Source organism: Rhipicephalus microplus, chromosome 6 (assembly GCF_043290135.1).
Source record: "Rhipicephalus microplus isolate Deutch F79 chromosome 6, USDA_Rmic, whole genome shotgun sequence".
Lineage (NCBI taxonomy): Eukaryota > Metazoa > Arthropoda > Arachnida > Ixodida > Ixodidae > Rhipicephalus > Rhipicephalus microplus.
The window spans coordinates 68680188-68707572 of NC_134705.1; the positions used below are offsets into that span (position 1 = coordinate 68680188).

General features: G+C 43.4%; 1 protein-coding gene across 5 annotated transcripts in view; it reads right to left on the reverse strand.

The window, feature by feature from the left end:
* The window catches only part of LOC119167607 (uncharacterized), a 234744-nt gene that overhangs the window by 204364 nt on the left and 2995 nt on the right, over positions 1-27385 (reverse strand). For all 5 annotated transcript variants that reach the window (XM_075866042.1, XM_075866040.1, XM_075866039.1 and 2 more), the window contains exons 2-4: positions 20740-20778; positions 20185-20226; positions 8484-8531 (exon numbers count right to left, since the gene is read on the reverse strand). In XM_075866042.1, coding sequence (XP_075722157.1) covers positions 8484-8531; positions 20185-20226; positions 20740-20778 — 129 coding nt within the window. The remainder of the gene's footprint in view (positions 1-8483; positions 8532-20184; positions 20227-20739; positions 20779-27385) is intronic.

A 27385-nucleotide genomic window follows, 5' to 3' on the forward strand; every position in this document is an offset into this window, starting at 1 on the left:
GACACGTAACACTTTGCGCTAAATAACGCATATTTTCAATAAGCTAAATACTATCCGGAGGTGCACCAATGATGACACTGTCTAAAGTATGGGTACTATAAACATGAAACCTGAATTCATGACAGTAAAAAACAGATAAACACATGCAAACATTCCGAACTTGCTGTTTAAGTCAAGTTGATAACAAAAAAAGTAGCAGTACTTGTGTGAATCCCAATGGTATGTTTACAAAAGCCGTTGTTCATGAGAATGGTGCAACTTAATGAAAATCAACATAAAACGAAGCCAAAAAATGTAAAAGGGCGTTATTTCTAGTGATGTAGGTGTGTCTTAGCAAGTGTAAAATTCATGTGAAGACAGTAAGATGAACAAAAAGACAACTAGCCGCCGGTAGAGACCTTCAGCCTATAGATGATGCTCCCAATGCTGTGCTGATTGAGATATGATACCGACGACCCCCTCTTAATGTGCGTGCAAACCTGAGAGGGCCAGTGACGCTGGAGAGTATAAGCAGCGCATCCTTTATTTTATCAATTCCAGCCAGATGCGCCTGACCATACTGTGCACCACTCTCTGCTCTAGCCCTGTCTGGCGCTTTCTCATCACCGAGCCTTTGCCTGTGCTTTGCGGTCAAAGGGAAGGGAGCCCTTCATTCAGTGCCTCTTGACGGCAATATTATAAGAGAGTTTTTTTGTTGTTGTTGAATTGTGTACAGATTCGTCGGGCGTCGTCTTGGATTTCCTGGCGTTCGCGGTGGCTCTGTAAGTGATACCGTGTTTTGAGATAGTGTGTCATCGTTCGTGTTGCTATTCGGGCAACCAATGGGGACGCGTCACGGTGACGTCGCTGTATAACTAGCGCTGTGAGGTGGCGGCGACATTTCTTCAAGCCACCTAGACTGAGCATGAAGGAACAAATCCGACAGACGTATTACATTGGAGAGAGACACACGCCTATCACGTTTGCATGCAAAAACGCTCAGAAGCACGCGTGATGCAAGCAGCCCTACCTTTAATGTGGCGTCGCATCACGACCACTCTCTGAACTGAGGAGGACCGACGGCTCTCATTGAAGAGCGCGTTTGTTGCACTGGCATTGATTCAAATACGGGAGGCGTCGGAAGGACACTATCTTTTGCAAGCTTGCGTCACTTACCACGTGAGTCTTCATTGAGCGGGCAGCCGCCCAGTTAACCGTCGCCCACTACCTGAAAGCATCAACTCTACGTGAAGGAGAGCTCGCAGTGAGTTATTCTCACAAACGTTTGGAATTCACCGTGTGCCCATTGTCCAAAGGAAGGGTGTCATTCTAATAGGAAAAGACTTCTGCCAACTAACTAATCGGCAACGATGTCGCCACGTCTTCCCTATATCTTCGGCGAAAAATGCGTACGTCCCGAAAAGAATTTCACTGCTTCGGCAGAGGACGTTGAACCAACGAACAGCTAAGTCATTGTTGTCGCGGGTCTTCCGTAGGCGGCCAGCATGGAGTGTCCCACGCAACCAAATTGAGCCGGCTCCTACATCGGGCCCCCTCTTCTGATATTGAAGCTGACGAAACAATCAGTGGCTCCCCGTTAACTACTCTACGTGCACCACGAGCTGGTCTGGTCCGTATGCAACTTTTTATCGTGATAGTTTTGCTACCGATGTTTCTTTGTCCCCTGCTTTTAAATATTGTCTTAGAATGTGCTGCGTCACATGTTGAAACTGGTAAGCACGAGCATACTTTCTTGTAACTTTACTTTATACCCATTTGGTTTACCCCATGGTCAGTTAATTTAATAACATCCCGCATGTGGTTACATTTGTGCTTACATTGTTTTTTAAACCATACTTTGTGTTGTTGCTCTTCTTTTTAACGCGTATTTTCGTTGTCTTCTGTTAGGTAATTTTTGCTAACTCCAGCCATTACCCTTACTTTATTTAAATGCTTGTTTGCTTTCAATAAATGTCTGTGTCCGATCTATGAGTCATTCAGTCTAAGTGAAGCATCCCTACACGTGCGATCACGCACTGGTCGATCGGCCTACACAAACTTTGAAATGCGCCGCTTAGAGGCCCATCAGGCGTCGGAGGCCGAAGCGTGAAATGGAAGCCTTTGAGTCGGCCGCAGCGCCATTTTCCGATCAGCGGGGCCTCGCCAACATCTGTGACAGTAATCGAAGGAGGGAAATTTTCAAAAGTCGTTTCTTTCTTTGATGAATCATTTTTGAAAACAGCAGATAATGTAACCGAAGGTGGTAGAACTGACGTAATGCAGCGCTTAGAGCCAATTGTAGTCATTGCGATATAAGTTTAAAAAAGTACCGTGGACACAAAGACCACTCGCTTCCAGTAGGGGCCGAACTTGCATTTTTTTAAGATTCCTCAACCGGTACTCCAACGATTCATGCACAGCACCGGCCGTTCTTTGTTCACGTTTCCCGGCATTTTTATTGCGATAGCAAATATATGGATACTCTCGGCTGAGATTTGTCACTGCGGTCGCCAAATATATATATATATATATATATATATATATATATATATATATATATATATATATATATATATATATATATATATATATATATATATATATATATTGAGTCATATTTTAATGGGCCAGTTAGTCTTTGTGAAGGTATGGGATATGGTACAACGGGGGAGCGCTGTCAAGGATAAATATACTTAATGCTGAACAGTTTCGGGAGGGGTCAAACCTTCGTTAGGGGATGAGTTATACCAACATAGACATTGAAAATTCATTGCTGCCGTGTCCCTCTCGCCTTGAAAGATGTTTGCGAGAGAGTGAGAGAACTAACGAAAGAAACAAACAAAAAAGAAACAGAACACTATGAACGCTGAGCACAAAACCAGACTGTGCACATCCAAATGCAAGGTTAACTCCACATCTGGTTCTCATCCTGTGCTGGTCAGTTCTCGACGTGTGTCGGGCCACCCAAGATTGTCGCCGCAGGGGCGGAAGGGGCCGGCGACGGCGCGCGTAAGGAAAGAGTTTACCCTTAATGGGTCGGTCGGCTCTTTACCTTTCACCTTCGCCCGTTTTTCCTCAATGGCTGTCATGTGGTAGGCAAGCGTAAAAACTTTGCATGTACACATGACAAAAAAGTATTATAAGAAAAAGAAAAAACAAGAAATGGCAGTGCACACGTACGAGTCGGTCGCAAAGCAAGCGTGGTCTGCAGCTAAGAATCTTTGTCACCAATTTCCACCTGGCTTACTTCTCGGAGGCAGGAGAGTCTTCGAGTGTCTTCGTTGATGCCAGCTATTAGTGTTCTAAATTTCAAACTAAAGTATGCCTCACGTTGTTCATGCTCTTGCCTGTTTGAGAAACCGGACTGTAAAAAAATAACGCTGATATTTTAACAACTGTGTTTTGGCAGGCGCAGATGTCTAGATAAAGGTAGCTTCGCATGTGAAGTGGCGTGGTATCGGTGATCATTGAACCGCAGCCATAATGGCGTGTCTGAATGGGCGATATATTCTTGCCCGCATATGTTGCAATGTAGCTTGTATATTACGTTACTGGAGTCCCAATTAAGGTTTTCCGTTATGCAGAATTTGAAATCTGAGATGTTTTCTTTTGATTCACGTGTTGCGACAATCGGTGGGCATACCTTGCAGCGAGCTCTTCCGCAGAGATGACACCCTGCTTGAATTATGGAGGGGTTTGTTTTTGCTCTGACAAGGATGTCCTTCAGATTTTTATCCCAGCGGTGCACCACGTCAGGTGGCTCCGTGAAAATTGAAGTTAGTCATTTGCTTTGCCTGATTATGTTGAATAGGCGGGAAAGTATTTTGTTTATTCGTGGCGCTGATGACGAAAAAGTTAGTACATGGTTCATTTGGAAAGTGGTTTTCGATACTCTGTATGTCCCCTAATTATACCATTCCACTTCACGTTGCGAGCACGTAGTATGGCATCATAATTAATGTCTTCGGGATAATTTTGTTTTACTTAAGAAAGCTTTAGGTGTTCTGCGTGTCTGTCACACTTCTGCATATCGTTGCATATTCTTCGGTACCGGTAGACCTCACAATATGAAATACCCGTTTTGCAATGCTTTTGATGGCTAGTCTTGAAATGTAGGTACACTTGACAGTCTGTAGGCTTTTTGTAAAGGTTTGTTGACAAACGGTTCTTTTTGACCATGACAGTGACGTCCAAGAAGATAATGCTAGTTTTGGAAATTTTGTGCGTGCATTGAATTGATGGGTAGAACTTGTTGAAATCCTTTATGGAGCGGAAAAGACTTTCCTCATCGTGGTTCTATATCTAAAAAATATCGTTTAAGTATCTTCTGTGGTGAAAGGCGTCCCTCAATGAAAGGGATTTCAAGTGAAGCCATGAAAGTGCTCGCAAAGTTTGGGGCCATTTTTGTGCCCATTGCAGTGCCACTAACCAGTAACCAGACGGTTAGTGGCACTGGGTATATATATATATATATATATATATATATATATATATATATGACTTTTGTTGGCGGGCACTCAGTGATGATGCACGAGAGCGACAGGCAAGGCGGAGACCAACTGTCTGCCCGAGCTGCTCTTTTTTCTACGAAGATAAAGAACCGCTATACGGCGCTGGAGAGCACGACCCACTGCTGCACGGCTTTGCTACCATTAGCCCCCGGTACGACAAGGCAGCTGCCTGGCGACTTAACAGGTGGTTTTTATGAGCGTCTCATATTGGGCCTCCGGCTTCACCACGTAGACAATGTTGCGCCCGCGACGGTGCTTGTCCAAAGATTGTTTGGTGGGTTAGATCACGTACTGAGCCGGGAAAGTGCATTCGATGACATGCCAGGGGTCTTCGTATTTGGGCGATACTTTCGGAGATATGCAAGTTTCGGTGATAGGAATTGAGAGCCAGACGAGAGCTCCATGAAGATACGTGGGCGTGCTAGTGCTGCTATGTGCGCGAAGGCATTTTCAAGGTCTCGACACTCTTTAGCAAGCATCGCTGTGCCATAATTAGGCGTCCACCCCGACAAATCTGGCTTGGAAGTTTCGTGTCGATGGTCGACGACAGGTGCCTTCCATGTAATAAAAAGAAAATGCAAAAACTAGTAGTGTTCTGAGGTGCGGTATTATATGCGTAGGTGACGAAAGGCAGAATTTCATTCCAACTTGTGTGATCGGTAGCAACGTACATGGAGAGCATGTCACTAAGCGTATGGTTGAAGCGTTCGGTGAGGCCTCGCATTCGCGAGGGGCAAGCAGCAGTGTTTTAGTGAACAACGTTGCCCTTTTTGAGAATGGCTTCGATGACTTCGCCAACAAAGGCATGGGCTCGATCACTAAGTAGTTGCTTGGGTGAGCTGTGACGAAGCATGAATCGCTTGAGCAGGAAGGAGGCCACACGCTTGCTGGTGCCACAGGGAGGGCGGCGGTTTCGGCGCCCTGTGAGGGGTGGTCTACAGCGACGATGGTTCAGTGGTCGCCCGTCGCTGTTAGAGGAGTGGGCAGTACAAATCAATACCATCGCACCCTAACTTGAATCAATACCTTCGCACCTAAACTGTCTGAAGAAAGTGACTAGTCAGTTCAACGTGCCGTTTGTTTTCTCGGCCCTGAAAAACGCTGCTCAGCTGAGCCTGCACACCACGTGTGTTGAGCAAAAAGGAGCTGCTTAGAAATTCATGAAAAACATTTTGTGAATTGCGCAAACCACGCCATGTACGAAAGTCCGCTGTCCTTGGACAAAGTTTACATAGGCCAGACAGGGTGCTGTCTCAATAACCGCCTCAGGAAACAGGAAAGATGATGATGATGATGATGATGATGATGATGATGGTGGTGGTGGTGGTGGTGGTGGTGGTGGTGGTGGTGGTGGTGGTGGTGGTGGTGGTGGCGGTGGCGGTGGCGGTGGCGGTGGCGGTGGCGGTGGCGGTGGCGGTGGCGGTGGCGGCGGCGGCGGCGGCGGCGGCGGCGGCGGCGGCGGCGGCGGCGGCGGTGGCGGCGGCGGCGGCGGCGGCGGCGGCGGCGGCGGCGGCGGCGGCGGTGGCGGCGGTGGCGGCGGTGGCGCAAACACACCCATTCTGGAGGATTGACCAAGAAACGATTATTTAGATAGGGGATTACATATTATTTTAAATCTAACGAGTTTTGAAATGGTTAGAAGAACTCAAATTTCACTTATTGAGAGATTTGCAATCGAAACCGCCTTGAATAAATAAGCAGCCTTTGAACAACAGAACACATACCCGGTGACAATGCCGTAACGGGGAGGCTCCCAAATTTAGAATATTATACTTAATGAAATCAAATATAATTAGATTAAAAGCTGCCTTGAGAATGTTTTTCCTTTGTGACTTGAAACGACTAAAAGGTAAAAAATAATACTCGATCGTTTCGTCCTCGTTACAATACGAGCAAAGAGGAGAAGGAGCCAGATCAGCTTTATGCATGTAGTAATTTAGTTTTGGAAGCCTGCAGCGTAATTCGTGAAAATATTTTGTTGCGTGTTGACAATAATTTCCTGTGCCAAGGGACGAAAGGTGTCGATATTCGTTTAGGTGGGTGATCATTGCTCTACCAGAGTCGTCAATTATGGCACGCCTTCAAAATCTGTCGCATAACATAAGTGATGATGTGGGAATATTTGAAAGTACCGCACCACTGAAAGTGGCTTTCACCGGAACGTCCACCATTTCATTAATTTTTACTCCCGTGTGTCCCGGAACCCAGATCATTCTGATTAAGGTTATATGAGCTGGGACCAGAAAAAGAAACATGCGTGGTAAATACCAGTAACTATTGGAGGCGAGCGCCGAATACAACAATAATGAATTGGTAACTATGGCCGCACTTGTGGCTGGCGGGCTGAGTTTTCTTTATGCCATAATCAGCGCCATAAATTCTGCCGAAAATACTGACAAGCAATCAGGTGGTCTTAGTGAAAATGACTAGTTGAAGGTCCCAGAAAAATTTCCAATGCCAGATTTTTCTTCAGATTGCAAGGCATTTGTAGCTATGATATTTATATTATTTATCTCTTCTAAATGTTGTTGTAGAAGGACATAATTGAATTTGTCAACACATTTTCAGCGTGATTTAGATTTATATGTATATATATCGTCGAACATTATATCTAGATTTTGCTTTAAATTGTCAATCGATGGAATTTTACGCGATTTAACATCTATTGGGCCAACGAGTGATTATTGTACGTATCCCACCTGTGGAGTCTGAAACCAAGGCCAATAAAATAAAGAAGTAACGCTGGCTGGTTCATAAAAAACAACATTTAGTTTTATATGGCACTCATAAAACTTAAAAAACGTTTCTACTGTTAGTATTCTGAATCTGCTTAAAAGAGAGGGCAAACTTCCTCTAAGTATAGTACATTATTGGCGATGAATTTCGGTAATTCAAGGCATAACCTTAGGGCCTCTCTTTCCAAGATACCAGAGGACGCAACTTATAAGCTTGAGCACCCGAATATAAAACACATCCAAATTCTAAAACGCGGCAAACGTACATTTTGTATATTATAAATAATGACTCTCTCCGCATCCTTGATCGACTGTTCCATAGCCTTTACAGGATTCCTATCGCCCATTCTCTTTCTTGAATATTTATTCAATGTGCGAAAGCCAAAGCGCTTGCTAACATAATAGCTCCCAGATATTTTACTGAGTCTTCTTGTTGCATATTCTGCAGGTTGCAAGTTAATCTGATTATAACTAAGTTATGCAAAAGGACAACAATAATTGCGGTTTTTTTTTTATCATCAAGACAGGGATGAATAGCCTTTAATCATTTTTCAATCGCACACACATACGACTGTAAGCGAGTGTAAAATGAATATATGTCTGTATCTAAAGCAAAAAAGGCTACGTCGTCTGAATATACATATGTGTGTACTCCATCATGGCTCGGAATGTTGCTTAGTAATATAATAAAACTAGAAACTTGAATATAAAGGAGTGAAGTTACCACGTTGCCGACTGCACGACTTGCTCGCATTATGATCCACAATTATGGTGAGCGAAAATCTGAGGTAGAAGTAGAGAAAAGACGGCTCGCAAAACGCTAGAAATTTTGTTCAATAATAAAACAGGGGACGAGTGCGTAAGCGAAACCTTCGTAACGCTACATTTTTTTGTTGTTACGGTGCCCTTGCGGGGCATGTGAATGTATAGAGCTGTGAATCTTTCTTCAGCAAAGCCAGCTGGTAGTGTGCGCCTGTCCTCGTCTGTGTCTTGTTATGTGCGGTCTTTAACTGCGCTCTCACGATGGTTTCTATGGCAAAATTAAGTTTTTTATAGCGTAAGTGAATTATGTACAGTGGCAGTATGCATTGAATACAGGGATTTTCTATTTTAAAGATCGCAATGCTAACAATTTTATAGATAGAAATTACTGATGTCTTTTTTGTCACGTGCCTAACTTTCAATGAATGAGATGGACACGTAATACTTTAGTTTAGCATTAAAGATCCCATATTGCTTAATGGTATAGAACACTTGCCGGAGGTCCACCGAAGAAGACAGTGTCCAGACTAAGGGGACTGTTAGGCTGAAAAAAGAAATGAATGACAGTCAGAAAATGGTCAAGCACATCCAAATACTCTGATCTGATTCCTTTCTTCAATCAGGTGCTCAGAAAGAATTCATGCAGATCGCAATATAGTGTCTACAAAAACCACAGTGCATAAATATTGTCACTGTCATAGAAATACCACTCCAGCACAACTGCTGAAGTGGCTCCAAATGGACGAAAACGACAACGTTGTTCTTGTGCCACCGACTCTGGATTGCCCTGTCCCCTTGTACTCTCCGTGCTCTGTGCATTGTCCCATCAATCTGATCCTCATTGATGACCCCCCAAAAATACTCCCCGTAACATCCTTTTGATGAATGTTCCGAGTGTTGCGAAAGCCCGGCTCCGAATCTCCGCAGCGCCCGCCACTTTCCTGCCTGAAAACAGTGGTCAGTCTTCGCTGTCGACGCCAACTCTATGCCCTGTGATTTATGTCGACCTTCTAGAACACAGCACTTTTTACGGTACCCACACAGCTGACGTCAACGATTCACTTTTCTTACACGAGTGTGTGAGCGAGAACAACAGCTGGGACGAAAAACTTATACTAACAAACTTCATTATACCATGGTACTGACACAACTAACGACCGCTCGGGGTACGATCGAAGAGAACGATGTGGTGTTGATTGCGAATAGTCCCTGTTGCCGCCAGTGTCGGCGTTATCGTCATTCTTATTGTCGATACCACCACCTTGGTTTTTCTGGATATCGTTGTTATCGTCAATTTACCGCCGTTATTTTAAATGCGCAGCATTTCTTAGTGAACTTCATTGACTTCGAGTGCATATATCTATCTATCTATCTATCTATCTATCTATCTATCTATCTATCTATCTATCTATCTATCTATCTATCTAGCCACCTACGACTTTTATTCCTCCTGGCCGTTTCGACTATGGTATCGATACAAAAACTGCTATGAAATTACATAACAGTATGACGAGCGTAAGTGACGAGTCAAAACATAAAAATTATACAAGGGTATGTAGTTGGGCGCGTTGGTAATTTATAAATAATAGTATCGTAGCGCGTAAAAACTAAGAAACAGACAAGGGAAGAGAAAAAGGGGGAGCGCTCCCCTTTTGCCCCTTCCCTTGTCCTATGCCTCAGTTCTCACGCGCTACGATATTATTAGTTATGAAACATATATATATATATATATATATATATATATATATATATATATATATATATATCTCTGAAAACGTTTATTTGAAAAAAAACAAGAGAAAAAAGATATGGGGAGCATCTGGGTGGGGCCCTTATTTCAGGGCTCCACTGACTTTACGGCCCGCTGCGCCTGGTCGAGGAGCGCTAGTTGCACTCCCAGATCCTCGCTGGCGAGCAAAGTCTCCCACTGCTCCCTTGCGGAATATTTGCCGGCTATTTGCGGCGAGTTAATTTCGGTTGGGCTTTTCCGACAATCCCACGTTATGTGGGTGAGAGTGGGTTTTGCTGCTCCTGCAGTGGTCTGGTTTACAAGACATGCTGCAAAACTTGTATAGTATGGCATGACTGCATATAAAACTAAAGTGACAGACTCTAAAGTTAAAATCATGACATGCATGCAAGTTATGACTACAAGCCACACTTATGATGCGCTCGCGGCCTTTCCACGCACTTCATATATACCCAATAGGGTTTCGCGTGACGTGAATGAATGACGAATGTATGTGACGGGGTCAACAAGATAATCATGAGATTCGTGTCATATAGCAACATGACTACAAGCCACGCTCATTATGTGCTCATGGCCGTTTCGTTAGCTTCACATATACAAAATTTGGTATTACGTAACGCAAACTGACGACGAAGGTAAATGACACGTCCAATCATAATAATCATGGCATGCGTGTCATGTAACAACATGACTACATGCCACACTCATGAAGCGCTCGTGGCCGTTTCGCTAGCCTCACATACACCAAATTTGGTATGACGTGACGTGAACGGATGACGAAAGTGAATGACACGCTCAAACATGATAATCATGACATGCGCGCCATGTAAAACATGACTACTTACTACGCCGATGACAAGCGCTTACGTCCGTTCCGCTAGCTTCACATGTACCAAATTCGTTATTATGGCACGTTAATAAATTGCGAAGGTATAAGACTGGTGCAAACGTGTTATTTATGATATGCCTGTCATGTAAGAGCATGGCGACATACCACGCTAAGGATGCGCTCGTGGCCGTTTGGCTCGCTTCATATAAGCCAAGTTTCGTATTAGATGACGTGAATGGACGACGAAGGTTAATGATTTGTCCAAACATGATAATCATGGAATGCGTGTCATGTAAAACATGACTACACGCTAAGATTATAGCACTCTCACAGCCGTTTCGTTAGCTCTACATACACCTAACTTGGTACCACGTGACTTGAAGAGACGACGAAGGTAAATAACACGTCCAACCATGATATTCATTGTATGCGTGTCATGTAAAATGAGAGTACATGCTACGCTCATCGCGTGCTCGTGGCCGTTTTGCTAGCTACACATACACCAAATTTGGTATCACTTCACGTGAATAGACGACGAAAGTAAATGACACATCCAATCAGAATCATCACATTGACACATGATAATCATCATATTGGAATCATGTACGGTATAATTTACGTCCGACTCCTAATGTTTTGCTGATTTTGAAGTGACATACCAACCTCCCTCATTCGTGCTCCACATATATTCCATTCCCACTGTATGTGGGATCTGCCAATTTTTCGTTATCACCGTCATCGCCGATTTCAGATTGTTGCTGCGAAGGATGTCTTGAAGTTCGATGGTAAGCGGGCCAGCCTCAGAGGTCACTGCACTTTATTATTTTGCCTGACTTGAGCTCACGGCTTAGTATCCCACGGAACCGAAAAACGTAGGGTAGCAGCTAGGTGACGTAGATCGTCTAGGAGGTAGCGATCGACGCCGTCGCTTCTGTGGAGAATGGAATCGGGCAGTCGGCATGAAAGGATGGTTCGAAAGCGCAAACCGGTTCTATAACGTCCAATGTTCTCTGGTCAGATATGGCTGAATCTCTCGGCGGCTCACTCTCGCGTTGACGTCGAGCATTGGGCTGAAATCAAAGTTGGACTTTCACCCTTCTGTTCTACCACCATGATGTCCACCACCGACCGACCGAGCCCGTACAAGTGTTATCGGTGCTCCTGGGTTTTACAATACACAATATTGAGGGGTAAGAACCGCAATACAGCACATCCGTGGCCTCATTTAACCTAAATGAAGCGTTTTTCGTAGTGTAGAGTGTCCGCGGAAGAAGCGACAAACATTGACGCGACACGGTGCCAGCACTTCCAGCAGCGTACGCCTCCCGTCATTGACAGCCACCGGTCGCACTCGCCCGCACTTCTCTGCCTCTTATGCGAGAAGACAGACTTGTCCAATGGTATGCTTACTGAACCAATATAATAGCATAATGTTTCCTGCGCACTGCATTCGTTTTGGCCAAGCTGTTACCTAGTTGTTCCTAACGATAGAGCTACAGCACTGCGCTGACACGACAACGCTGTACGTTGCGCGAAAAACATCGCATTACTTTATCACTTGTGTGGGCGTATCTATCAAATGAGCCTAGAGGCGTCATGAAATCTACCAGATGTCGCCCTGTAGTATGAGCGAGAAACGGATAGTAAACTTGACAGTAACCACCGGTAAACTGTACCTGGTCCTCAGTCCACTTACGTTTCTTTTTTTTTGTGGTTGGTTATTGTAAGAAAAAGATAGTGCTATTGCCATTATTGCAGTGGAAATCGTTTTAGGCAGCAGTTGTTTGTGTTTAGTGAATGTGCCAGTTTAAGTAGCAGGTGCAGGTCAATCTGGAGTAAGCAACGAACAAAACTGAAGTTGAATGGTCAAATCATAAGTTCGCTAGGGACTTAACAACACACTTCCCACAAATTGGCAGGTGCAGTTTTTAGCGTGTCCAGCCTTTAATTCAAATGTTGCATGTTCGAATCCTCGCGGTCACGTTTTTATGGGTGTTTTGTGCATAGTTTTCTATACAATGATTCTTTTCATTTTCTGTGGCAGCTCGTTACGGTGGTTCTCACGCTGTTTCGCGCACCAGCATGACTGGCACTCCATCATCCACCATGCGCCATTATCCACCATGTGCCACGAATATTTCTAGCACCGTTATCCAACAAAATGGTGGATGGTGAAATCCACCATTTCTGTGCTGGACGTTTTTTCAATAGGGCCGTGACCTTTTACCTGCCCAGGTTGAAGCACTGCACAGTGTTCTGTTTTTCGTCAATTGTTTTGACATATACTATTGTCCACTGGACCGCACAATCATCGTAGCTGGCCGTATGGACACCGGCAACACCAGTCCTTTGCACAAATCTCTTAACGTGTGTCGCCTGCTGCGCGCCATTTTAAAAGAGGGAGGTAGAGAAAATCACCGAAAAAGACGTCACAGAGGGTTCATCCAATTCTGGGGCATGACCTGTAGTGTTGGTAAAAAAGGACAACCACTGACGATGTTGCACCACTATCGAGATCTGAATCAAATCACAAAGAAGGGCATCGGTCCTCTACCTCAAATTGACGACGCATTTGACATCTTCCACGGCGCCAAGTAGTTCTCTCACGCGATCTTTCTATAGTTGTCGTGACCACGATAATATACCATTTATCAAACCTCACGATGTTTATCAATAAAGCATGATTTCTGGCTAGTGAAATGCTCCCGCAAGTTTCCAGCGCATTTAGGACTCACTTCTACGCGGTTTTAAATGGTCAACATGCATTTGTTGTAGGGTGATGTCACCGTTTTCTTGCCCACAATTAATAGCCACTACTCTCGTCTGTCCCTGTTCTCGATGTCTTTCGCGTTGCCAACCTCTAGTTTACTTTGGCAAAGTGTACTTTTGAACACCGTAAAATCAGGCTACTCATTCACCTTGTCGACGCTAGAGGAGTTTTACCCGATCCCGACGAACTCCACGCTCTCTGTGTTCACACGAGGTATGCATATTTGTGGGGGTTCTGCTCATACTTCCCATCATGGATCCTCAAATTTGCGAATATTGTTCGGCTCGTCACAGATATTCTCAAAAAGAACGTGAATTTTTCTTGTAACGCGTACCAAGGCCTAATATGATCCAGCCACCCGAACAGCGCTTCGCAGTTCTGTAAGTTGCCATGGCGTATGCTGACTCAGGTACAGAGTGGCACAGCCCGTGTCATAGCATATGCCAGCCGTCTTCTGTGGCATTTGGATAAGAATTGTTCTATTACCCAGTGGGTCTGTCTAGCTCTCGTCTTCACCACCGCTAAATTTCATCCGTACCTGTATGGACCCCCATGAACACTGAAAGACACCATTGAAAGACTCCGCCATTGGGCACTACGATTGCGAGGGTACACGTTCTCAATCTTGTACAAATCCTAAAAGTACAAAACGATGCCTACTGCTTGCCCCGCCACCTTGTTGAACCAGGTGGCTACAGCTAATCGGATGGCGATACTTTCATTTTTGTCATAACCTACTTTCTGCACATTGCGGATGTACAATGGTGGTAATCATTTCTATTAAACGTCCTTATATCATAGTCAACACAGCTATGCTGATGTTTCTCCCGACTCTTCTGTTCTAATGTGGCTTTTATCCCATTGTGATGGCCTCAGCGAAAAGCTCCTTTCCCGATTCCTCGAGCCTTACCAAGTAGTGCGTCAGGGACACCTGTCATCTATGATTTTTTTTAGAAAACGAACTCTCAATTGATTCGCCCAGATAATACACCATCCTTGTTTCTCACCTGAACGCTTACAACGGTAACACACCCTTTTAAACATATCAGGTACCGACACGGTCCTTTAGAGGCCGGCGTGTGGTCAATGGTATAGAAATACCACTCTGGAAGAGCCGCTAAAACGGCTCCGAATGAACGAAGATAACAACGCTGTTGTTGTGGGGCTTAGTCTGAGTTGGCCTGTTGACTTGAATTCTGTGCACTGTGGGCATTGTAATCTCGCTCCAATCCCGACCGATGACCCCTAAATAGACACTCCCTGTAAAAGTATCATCCAGTCTTATTGAAAATCAATAGATAGCAAAGCCAAGTAACGTACAGAGGACATTAGTTCAAGTGTTGCAATGGTGTTGTATAAACTGTAAACGTGACGTAAAGAAAGTACGGTGAACGAAAAGACAACTTGCGCCTAGCTGCGACAGAACGTTGAGTCTATGAGTTACACACCCGATGCCTTAAAACATCAACTGTGGTGCCGGTTGTCCCATTTTCTACGTTATGCAGTATCTGTGCACCCGAAAACCTGGGATGGCTAGTCAGGGCCGCACATGGCTATTACGAAAACTGTGAAACGCTGTTTTGTCAGCTGGCGTCAAGTATTACGTGAGTGTTTCATGAGTGGGGAGCCAGCCAGTGAATCATCACCAATACCCGAAAGCATTAGCTCTGCCCGAACGAAACATTCGTTATGAGGTAACAAAAAAAACTATATGAGAGGGCATTCCTTCGCATGATATAACAACATTGAAAGCCACCTCACTTTGATACCAAAGCATGCATAGGGCACGACATTGTGGTGCTTCAAGAGTACTGTAGTAGTTGTGATATAGGATGGAAGATATCACCTTGCACATACAAAAAAGGACGCGTACTGCTAGCAGGGGTAAAGCGTGCAACGTTCAACTTTGGCATCAGATACTCTAAGATTTCAGGTACACTACCGGTCGTCCGATCCTTCATGCTTTTGCGTATCTATCTGCATGTAAACAGGACACTGAAAAGCTATCCCTGGAGACAATAAATTTTATTAAAAGACTACAAATGATAAAAGCCTGAAATGCAACCGATAAAATAGAAGTGAAGCTTTCAAAGTCAATGAACAAGCCTTAGGTGGCCGTCATCAGAAGGTATAACATAGACAGAATTGAGCAGGCTGTAAAAAGCAGCAAAAAGCGTAAAAGCTGTGAAGGCCGTCTTCTCTATCGGTGAAAATAGGATGTATGCGTTGAGTAACAAGGAAGAAAATGCCAAAACCAATTTGGATAGGATAGTCGAGGTGGCAAAGGAGTTCTACAGAGAGCTGTACAGACGCCGAACCAATCAGTATGACATGATTAGGAACAATGATAGTCCAGAGGACTTGAACATCGTACTTGTAACAACAGAGAAAGAAATGAAAGCTCCAGAAGGAATGCAAAGAGGCAAAGTTGCTGGTGATCGAGCATAATGTAACAACGGACGTCCTGAAAGATGGCGGAGAAATATTGTTAGGAAACCGGGCCACCTCTTATATGAAGTGTCTCTTGAGAAGAAGGGCACCGTAATCTTGGAAGAATGCCAGACATCTTTATTCATAATAATGAAGACGCCTAGGACTTTAAAAATTACACGATGATCAGCTTACTGTTCGTTCTTTACAAACTATTAACAAAAATTATAGCTAATAGAATCAAGTCAATTATAAAGGTAAAATTACAGAAAAACCAAGCAATATTTCGTACCAGCTACTCCACAATAGGCCATTTTCATACTATCAATCAGGTGCTAGTGAAGTGTGCGCAATACAACCAACCCTTATACATCGCCTTCATAGAAAACGAGAAGGCATTTGACTCAGTCAAGACGTCAGCAATCATGCAGGCACTACAAAATCAGGCCATTAAAAAACCCTACACAAACATACTGAAAGAGATCAACATTAGAATCACAGCCACCATAGGTCTTCATATAGAAAGCAACAGAATCCCAATAAAGAAATATGTAAAGCATGGTGACATGATCACTCCAATGCTATTCACCACATGTTTACAGCATGCTTCCAGTACACCATATTGGGAAGAGTTAGGAATAAGAGTTAATGGAGAGTATCTTATAGTGCCTGCCATTTGCAAATGACATTGATTTGATGAGTAACTCGGGGAGTGAATTACTGAACTGGACACGGATGCAGAAATGCTGGTCTGAAAACTAGTATGCACAAAACTAAGGTACTTTACGGTAGTCTCGGCCGAAAACAGCACTTTACGATCGGTGTAAAGAAGCTGCAAGTTATAAAGGAATCAGTCAACATAGAATGGGTAGTAACCGCGGAGTGGAACCATGAGAGTTAAATAACTAGAAAAATAACGATGATGTGAATCACATTCAGTAAGCATTATCAAATCATGAATAGTAATCTGCCACTAACTCTCAAGAGGAAGGTATATTAAAGCTACATCTTGCCAGCACTTACCTACGGAGAAGAAACCTGAACGCTTACAAAGAAGGTTCAGCTTAAACTGAGAACGACGCAGCGAGCGATTTACAGGAAAATGGTAAGTGTAACATTAAGAGACACTAGGAGGGCAGAGTGAGTTAGTGAACAAACTAGTTGAAATCAATAAAATATGGACATAGGCAGAACACGTAGCACGTAGTCAGGATAAGCGCTGGTCATTAAGGGTAACTGATTATATCTCCAAAGAAGGCAAACACACGAAGGGGACACAGAAAGTCAGGTGGGCTTTCGATATTAACACGTTTGCAGGTGTAACGTGCCAACGAAAAGCACAAGACCGGGTGGATTGGCAGATCATGGGAGAGGCCTTTGCCCTGCAGTGGGCGTAGTCAGGTTGTTGATGATGATGATGATGATGATGATGATGAAACCTCGGAGTGTTAGTTTGCGTTACTCTAGGCGATGTCAAGAAGTGTGGAACACTATTTTGTTCTAGCTATGACATGTGGGGTGGTTACTTATTGAGTTTCACTGCTACTCAAACATAGCGTAACATCTGACGGCTGGAGACCCTGGCGATCAGTGAATGAACAATGCGAATATAAATTAAATGTTTCTTTTGAACGAGAGGACGAGCGCCGCCACAGCTGACATGGCACTGCACCAGGCACTAAAGTCAGTGTTTGCAGTTCCGTCCCAGCAAGCGAAAGTTGCCGCTCTGTTCACTTCCCTTTCATCTCACCTAAATCGTTCTAGATACCATTGAAATATTATAACCAAAGCAAACAACACAATGCATCTTTCATTATCTGCTTGTTTTCATGAGGTTGCTGTCATACAAAAAAGCAAGCGTAACAATTTTTTGTTTCATTACTTTCTGGTTTTAAATAAGGTTGTGCCATTCAAAAAGACGAGCCCTTGAAATTACATTTCTTAGTGATTAAGGAAATATGCGCAGTGGCGATATGCATTGAAGGGGATGTGTTTTGTACGTTACTGAAAGCAATGCAAACAATTGAAAACACATTGTTGACGAATATTTCTATAGTGGGCTTTCCATAATGCCATTGCACCACAAGGGGTAATTTATATCATGAGCCCTGTGTGAGCAGTGTGGTTTTCACTTGGTTTTCATAAAATGTGCACTGCTTACACTGCTTCGCAAAGCGCTCAATTTCCAGGTTGTTTTTATTTTTGTTTGTTTCTCTCTTGCTCTGTCCCTTGCAGTTTCTGGTACTTCTTTGGTTGCGTGCTTTCTCTGCGTAATTGAATGTTTAGGATACCAGTCGATAGTCATCTGTTTAATTGCGCTTATTTTTAGCACAAAGTTTGAAAATGTGGCAAACTTACGCAAAGAAAAATTGTTCAATGTGAAATAGGAAAAACTTCCATGAAGTAAAAGTTATGCAATTTTTCTGAAATTAGATTTTTTTGTGGGTTATAACATCGGCAATAATAGTTTTATCATCTGTGTCTATACTTTATTTCTTGCAGCTGGACATATAGTAATGATGATGCCGTCATCGGGAAGCAGAAAGGTATAAGCTTTTCATAGCGTGCCTCTTTTTCTTTTTATACAACTTTAAAATAAAATTTGAATAGTGAACTGAATTCTTATTGATTTTTAATTAGATTAGCATAATGTGTGAAACCTCATTTACATGGAAATCTAGGATACTATATTTTTATATATGTAATCTACTTCAACATGTTTGCGCATACTTCAGTGAGAGACGTATACGTCAGATATAAGCGCACAGGATGGAAAAGTTCACGAGAAGAAATGAGCTTATTGCGATGAAAAACTTTTGAAACGCGAAGTGAAGCTGAAACCAGATTTCCGACGAGCAGACTTGCCTTCTTCGATGCTACAACCTTAAAGTTGCAGCCTTGGTGTGAACTCCCCTTATCAACACATTGATGCCAGTGACGCCTTGTGTCACGAGAATCATCAGTGGAAATTCCTTACATCTAAACACGCTTAGTCACACTTAATTCACAATAATAAAGATGACAAAGAGCACACCGCTTCTTGGTACATGTCTCGTGAGTTAATTTTTATGGGTTGTAATAATTTCTTCCCCTCGCAAATATAGGCTAACTAGAAACTTCTAAAGTTAAATATTAGTGACCCAAATAATATTCAACCAAGTCACGTAGACTTTTTGTCGGAGTGAAGCACACAGAGTGCACATGACTAATATTTAAGCACGGTAAATATTATCATCTATTTCACTCCTGAGTTCAGCCGCCACGCATCTTTTTAGGAGAGCCAAGGGAAGATCGGGCGAAAATACCAGTGGTCAACGCCTCTACTGTCCTTCCATATGGCAAAAGTTTATTTAGTAGAGTCACGTGAAATACCTAAAGAGTTTGCTTGTCAGGTTATGTTTTGGGACTCTCCAATTGCACCATAATAGCGTTAAAGAGCTCTTTTCGCAGAACTGCTTGCGCTGGCGTCATTGGTAACGAGCGAAAAATTACTTTGCGTGCAGGAAAAATCGAAAAAGATGCTAATAAAATCAATAATAAATTCTGAGTCTGAGTGGGGATTGAACCCGGGTGTTCTACTACACTACCACGCCTCTGCTCGTGAATACAGTGAAAACAGCTTCATCTTCTTGTAAATGCAGTGAAAGTAAATTTTATGCTTTACAAACACACGCGTCTTGTGTACAATCTTCCAAACACAACGTGAACATGCCGTACTAAAGCGTAGCACAAGCGTGCAATGCCACCGGGCGTCAGAATATTGATTATCATAATGACTTCATAGCTTAAAACCAGTCATTCCCTACAAAAGGCACCCGCCTTACTGCAACCTTAGGATTGCACACGTGGTGCACAGCAACTTCGAAAAGATTTCATTCAGTAAGAATTTCAAGTACACACATGAAGCTGAATATCGCTGTGCCGTTCAACTCGTGAAGGCGAAGCTTAAGGCAACCCCAAAATTTAGTGCTACCACATTATATTATTTGTATCGGCAGCGTAAACTTCTATTGTTTTCTCCTAAATGAGGGTCTTTTTTTCATGAACTATCAGGCGGTTTCCACGCACACGTGTTTCTCCAGCGCATTTTATGTTTTGCCATTAGAGAAAGGCGCGAACAAACAAAATACATCACTTATCTGTAGCATCAAAGCGTGTTGTCCTCCATTCGCTAAAGTTTTCTGGGCTAATCAGTTGTAGACAAATTCTAAACAATAATTTGCTGCTGCATCTTTATGGGGTTATTTGGTCATGTTTTGTCATGATTGGAACATGACATTTCCTATAAATAATAAATCGTACGGTGGGAAGACCACGGTCTTCGCACCGGTGTTGTTTGTGCAGTATCCAATCACCATGATGCGCACACTCTATGAAGGGCAGTGAGGGACTAGTAAAAATTAAAGTAAAATACTTACGGGACTGACATTGATACCTACGGAACCTAGGTGGGTTCCAGGCTGAAAAGGAAATAGAGCAGTAAACAATGAAGAATATACACCTGTGTATCCTTTCAATTATTTGTTTAGTCAAGCTAAAACATCCAATGCGTTATGAAAAACACCATGTGGACAAAAGTTGGCATGTCAAAGCGAGAACTGACGAGTAACTGAAAACCTTATCAAGCCTCACTGCAGACAAGGTTTCCACACACTTTGTCTTTGTGGTTATCGTTACATTAAAAAAGGTTGTTTCGCCATGCTCTCCCTTCATAGCCGGAAAAGTGCGAAACACAGACGATGAAAATAATATTGTTCAGTGTTGTTTAACTTCCCGAAACAAGAATATGTTTATGAGAGACGCCGTGGTGGAGGATTCCTGAAATTTTGGCCAACTGAGGTTCTTTACTATGCACATAATTTAAAGAACAGGGCCTTTTCGCCTCTACTGCAAATGCAGCGGCCGCGGCCGGGATTGTATCCCGCGAGCAGCGATAAAAATAAACATTAAGGTTGAGCCACTGAGACACTTACCATCCATGGACCAGAAGTGGGGCTTAATGGTGGCGGAGGCTGAAAAAAATATAGCACGAAAATGTGGAATGAATATTGCGTGCATACACATAAGCGCAACTTTATCCACTGGTATATCATTTCAACAGCATCATTTACAAAGTTGCAGTCAAGAATGTCTATGTTACCCACACTCTGGTGAAGAGACGCAATTTCTGGGCAGGTTGCATGCATCTACTATCGGCGTCGAATGAAACCCGAACAGCGGAAAAGTTCCGGTTTCATTTGACGCCGCATGCAGTAGATGCATGCTTGTAGATGCATGCTAGTAGATGCATGCTTGATAGTAGTTTCAAGCGTTAGAAACGGTATAGTGTTGGCCGTCCAGTCATCATCATTGACAGGCGTGCACATCCGGTTTGGCAGCACTGCATCGTGGGCGTGCCAGGCGCTTTTGATTGTATCACTCGCAATTCCTTGCTTTTACTTCAGCGTCAAAGTGCAATCAGTGACTTGGCGCAATAAAAAAATTATTCGGTTTGTCGTTGATTTTCAAATGATCACCGCATCTCGTTCGCCAGCGCTGCTTCAACTGCGCCCTTCTGTCAGAGACCGACCCGAAAACGCGTCACTTTACCTGGAAATGCCGAGCGTTTCTTCGGAAGAGAGAGCGCGAATTGTTTCCATTTACCGGCGCGAAGTGGAAAAGCGTGAAATTATCAGCATTATGAACCGACTTTTGTCTACCATAAATAGAATTAGCCAGGAATTTCATGATAATGAATTCCGTGATGACAAACCGTGCTAAAATACTGCCTTCGGCTGCAGTAGTTTACACTCTGTTTTTTTTTTTGCTCCTTTCAAATACCATACCTGGAACACAAGCAGAAATATTACACTATACGGGGATCGCGCAGTGCTGCCACACCGGATGCGCGGGCCTGTCTGTGCCAATGACTGGTCGATGGTACGCACTATGCCATTGATAAGGCTTGTGCCACGTGCTCCACTTTTCGCGTTTCATTTGATGCCGATAGTACATACTTCCACACTGCCAACATACCGCCAACACGCCGACAACCAAACTCGTGAATCAATTCCACTGAGCGGGCCACCTACGGGGATGCTAAAAGCATATTTTTGCCAATGACCTTTCCCATTAAACACGTGCTCTTCAGACCTCTTTTGGTATCGTTTGCCTTCGACATCTTGGCATTTAAAAGTACGCTGCCTGCTTCTTCCCCGGCTTCTGAATGCTTTCTTGTTGTGCGTCTCTTTTTGATGTGTACAGAAACAGGCGAACGCTGCTATCATCGGCAACCCTTTGTGGCGGCCGGACGTGGTGACCGTCTGCCGGCTTCGAAGGTTCAAGCTCTTTCGTTTGTTCGTGGCTAAAACAGCCACCGCTTTGAAGCTACTTTGTGTGTTTCGTCGTTCCTTTTTCCCTCATTTCTTTTTACACCCTCAGCTGGATCAGCTGGTTCTTGCCGCCGGCGTCAGCGTCTATATATATATATATATATAGGATGCGGACAAATGTGGGGCTGTTGTCGTAATGAACAAGTCTGATTACGAAGGAGAGGCCCAAAGACAGCTCGCAGACACGAGTTTTTACGAGCGTCTGAATCACGACCTCACTGAACAATTTAAATCTGTTGTCCATAGCACTTAGCTAGAGCTTCTGGAAAACAAAAAAGGTGCCTGACAATGCGATTCATTCTCTTATTCCCCTAAGTCATGTTCCCGGTCGTTTTTACCTTTTGACTAAAATCCACAAGATAAACAACCCCAGCCGTCCCATTATTTCAGGTATAGGTACTGTCACAGAAAAATTGTCCAGCTATGTCGATTCTTTGATCAGTAGTATCCCAGCGTCACTTCCGTCTTACGTAAGGGACACTACCAACTTTGTTTCTGGTATAATTGATCTGATTATTCCTCAAGGTTCCTTTTTGGTCACGCTAGACGCAGCGTCTTTATACACCAACATTCCGCATTTAGACGGAATAGCAGCAGTCGCCATGTCCTATGAAGCAGCATCACCGGGTAAATTTATCGACAACAACACATTAGCAGTATTTCTCAGGCTCATTTTAGAGCTAAATAACTTTCAATTTGAAGGGCAACACTACGTCCAAGTTAGCGGCACGTCAATGGGTACGCGTATTGGACCCAACTACGCCAATATATTCATGGGCCAGCTTCACAGGCAATTTTTCCATACTCGCGCGCTGAAACCTTTTTATTAGAAACGTTACATTGACGACATTTTCCTTATTTGGCCGTATGGTGAACAGGAGTTGCTTTCCCTCATATCTGATTTTAATGATGCCCATCCATCAATATCATTTTCTCGCACCTATTCCACATCAACGCTTAGTTTTCTTGATGTAAGCATTTCGATTGTAAATGATAAGCTATCCACTGCTCTGTGCAGGAAGCCTACAGACCGGCAACAGTATTTGCACTTTGACAGTAGCCACGTGAAACATTGCAAAACTAGCATCCCTTACAGTCAGGCCTTACGCTTTAAGAGAATCTGCTCAGAGCAATCAGAGTTTTGAAAAATTACAGAACACTAAAGGATGCTCTAGTCAAACGAAAATATCCGCCGCAATTAACTGATGACGCAGTAAAAAGTGCCGACATGCATAATCGTAGAACGCTGTTGTGCGCTGCTAAAAACTCAACTTCCTCACCGCACACAAACTTAGTCCTCACCCATTCTGCGTCAGTTCCGCGTGTTTCGAGTGTGCTGAGAAAGCACCACAATATTCTAATGCAAAGTGAACGCTTAAGAACTATTTTCACCGAACCACCTAAAACAGTGTATCGCAAAGCTAAAACTATTCGAGACATACTCTCATCGTCATCATCGTCGAAAGCCTACAGTCCTGACACGATCGGGTGCCATCCTTGCCAAAAACTGCGATGCAAAGTATGCCCGTACATGCGCACATACCAACAGGTCACCAGTACTGGTTCCAAGTTTTTCATAAAAATCAAACGCAATCTTGACTGCGATTCTAGGAGCGTGATATACCTGATAGAATGCACGCTATGTGAAATACAGTACATTGGTCACACAGAAGGACATTTTAGACTATGTTTTAGCAACCATAAATCTCATGCTAACACCTTGCCCCACTTGCCCATTTCAAGACACGTGCACCTCCCTGACTACTCTTGAAAATCTACAGGCCACATTACTAGAATCTGGTTTCCGCACAAATTATGATAGAGAAGCCCGTGAATCATTCCTCATCTATAAGTTCGACGCTGTCGCATCTGGTCTAAATGAAAACGTAGGAAAACTTAGTAGCCTATCTGCGTAACCTGTATCACCCTGTCCATCTTTTTTGAACCTTGCTCAGCAAGTCGCACTACATTGTCTGTATCGGTTGATTACGTAGCAGCTTTGTAACGTCTTTGTAATTTTTTTATTATTAGTTATAGTTTTTTTTTCTTTTTTTCCTTGTGTTTACCGGTCGGACTACTCTTCATGTTATGTGCTTTATCTTTTATGCGTTTTATCTTTTATTTGCAAACAACGTGCTCGCCACGTGCTCGCGCATGGAAGCAATATCTTTTTACTCGTAAATTAGGTGCCCTTCAAATTGTGTGACTTGCATATATATATGCCCATATATCGCCTTTCATGCCGGTTTTCATATTTGTATCTTTTTGATATGCACATGTATATAAACAGCACTCTGTTTTTCTGTTTTTGGTGTGTATGAAACACTTCTGTTTTTTGGCGTGTATCTTCTTTTTATTATACTGTTTACTGGCGTCCAAGAATTTATTCTCTGCAATTATATATATATATATATATATATATATATATATATATATATATATATATTATGAAGTCTTGGTAGTCTTGGTTGCGTCAGCGTTTACTTGAGAAAAGACCTCTCAAAACGAACGGCCAGAGCCACTACACAAAGTGGCAATGAGGACAAAAAGACAAGCGGATAATGGTGATCGGGATCATGCAGGGATGAAAACGATGTAAGTAACAAATGCACACAATATATATATATATATATATATATATATATATATATATATATATATATATATATATATATATATATCAATGAGATCTAACAGACAGTAATGCCAAGTAATGGACAGGGGAAGTTATTAGAACTAATGGAGAGTAAATAAGAAGAAAGAAAAGTGGATGAAAAAATAACCAGTCGTGAGCAGGAATCAAAGCTACGATGTCGGCTGGTTATTTTTTCATCCACTATTTTTTCATCCACTTTTCTTTCTTCTTATTTACATTCCATTGGTTCTAATAACTTCCCCTGTACATTCCTTGGCATTGCTGTCTGTTAGATCTCATTAATATTGTGTTAAAACACGGAAAAACGAGCCCTTAGTTATACACTTCTTTCCCTTATATATATATATATATATACCGTCGTGAATTCGACGCGTTAAGCACTACCTACTGAGGAGCACGTCCTTGAAAACGCCAACGACAAGCTATTTGCATCTACCACTTACCTCTGCTGACGGGACTTTGGGAATTATCGTGTTTTCAGCATTACCAGCAAGATAGCGCATTGAGCGCGCGTCGCCACATTGCGCGACAGCCTACGCTCTCATCTATCATGCGTACATTGCCCCGCTTAGACACAGGGGTGACGCTCCCTCATGCGCCCTTATCTCGTGGGGAGGATCGTACGTTCTGGCTGACCTCGGCCCTTACCTGGAACGGTTCTGTTGTAGCTACCAAGCGCAGAATGGTCACTGCAATCATTTCAGTCTCTGTTTGCGAAAAGCACGCGCTTTTCAGACACAGCAAACTAACAACTGAGACGCTTATTTCCGCGCATCTGTACCTGTGAGTACGTTTTGTGCGTCATTTGCGCGTGAGAAACGCGGGCCACATTCTTATCTGCTTTCCATTCTGCGCTTGACCTTGCAATTTGTTGCTATCGCTTTCATTGCTTCGCCTTTACGGCAAAGCCGTAACTTTTTTTTTTCACCCTTCGTGGACACTTTCAATCATTACTACCTAACTTTAAATGAAGCGAGGACTGCCCTTCTCTGCTTTAGAGGGTTTTTTTTTCTTCTTTTCAGGCAGCGATTACCAACAGTGACAAGTGCCAGCACCAGAATATGACGTCACTACTAACCCCCTTAAAACTAACACGCCAAGGATGACACGGCGCCTTTCAAAAAGATAAGTCCTCCTATCGAAACTTAGGCGAGCCTGTCTAAGGCACTGCCACTTTTCACCCTGATTATCTCACTACATTGTTTCCATCTGTCAGCTCCCATCTTGAATTTGGATTTGCAAAGCACCTGTAGGTTATTTGGTGGTATTCAGCGGTATTGCTGCGTCGTAAGCTGATTCTTCTCAATTGTGATAAGACTAGGTGAGTGGAGTTGCTTTCTAGTGTGTTAATTATTGAAGGTGTGCTACATGAGTACGTTTGTGTACTTAATTTCACATTAGTGATTTAGCTAATGCGATGCAGTTAGCATAACGTGTCTATTGTCTACGGCTGAAATTACTTTCTCAGTCAAAGCTGGTATGAGATCACCAGAAAGGCCATTGTTGGCGCCGTGTTTGCTCGCCGCTACTAGCGTGCGTCACCACTGGGTGCGTAGCCACAATTTTTTTTTTTGGGGGGGGGGGGAGATTTTGGCAGGGCACCCGCTTAAAATGGCCATTTCTTGCTGTCTATGCCATGACGGCGAACATTTCGGGGGAGGAGCATGTGCCTGGTGTGCCAGCCCCTGGCTACGCCCCATGGTGACCACGATCACGCGAAATGATAAAAAAATAACGCAATATATTAAAATATTGTGTGAAATTCAATTCTAACCCAGCCTCTGAGTCTAGCTGCCCAGTTTTCTGTCCCACAGCTTTGCGGTGCTTGAAAATGCCGTACAAACTGACCTGTGCACGCTTTATGTCGCCTAAAGAAATGTGCTAACAAGTGTAATGAAGCGTTTTAAAACAGTATCACGAGAACTTGGCCACGCACAATGTTAATTGCGTAGTGAGTTGGTCGTTGAATACGCCATCTCATTCATAAAGCCTTAGAATAAATAATAAATTACGTCAGCCGCAGCATCGGTGAAGCACGCGCAATGTCTTACAACTGGTGGATTAGCAGCTGAATGTTTCCGCCTAGCGAAGTCACTTAGCTAGGCTTTTTAGTCGACTGACGAACGGCACTGTGCCTCGCTTGGCGGTATGGCCAAAACCGGTTGACACATCTCCCACTGCAGCTGCTGTCGCTTGCTGCTAGCGAGACTAGCCACACTTCTCACGTCGCCATAGCTCAAGAGAACCTGCAATGGTTTGCAGCACCCCCAAATAACCGCCAGGCCTGCGTGGAACGCGTAGCACAGTGACAGCGAAAGATGGTAGAGCAGACTTTCAGAGCCTTTTTGATGCCCATCAGCATGAAAAATGCGTGGTTAAAACCACGTGGTTTTGCAGGGGGGGGGGAGGAAGGGGGGACTGACCGCTGCATTCCGTCGGTCAATAACAATGTCCTGCAAACGCTCAAGTCCATGTAAAAAATAAAGAATTTTTACTGACGATGTACGACAATAAATGTAGGGCTAGTGCCTCCTAGAAAAATTATGCCTGGAACGTCACTCTCTTTTCAATTGGGAGCCTCCTGCCAGCAAG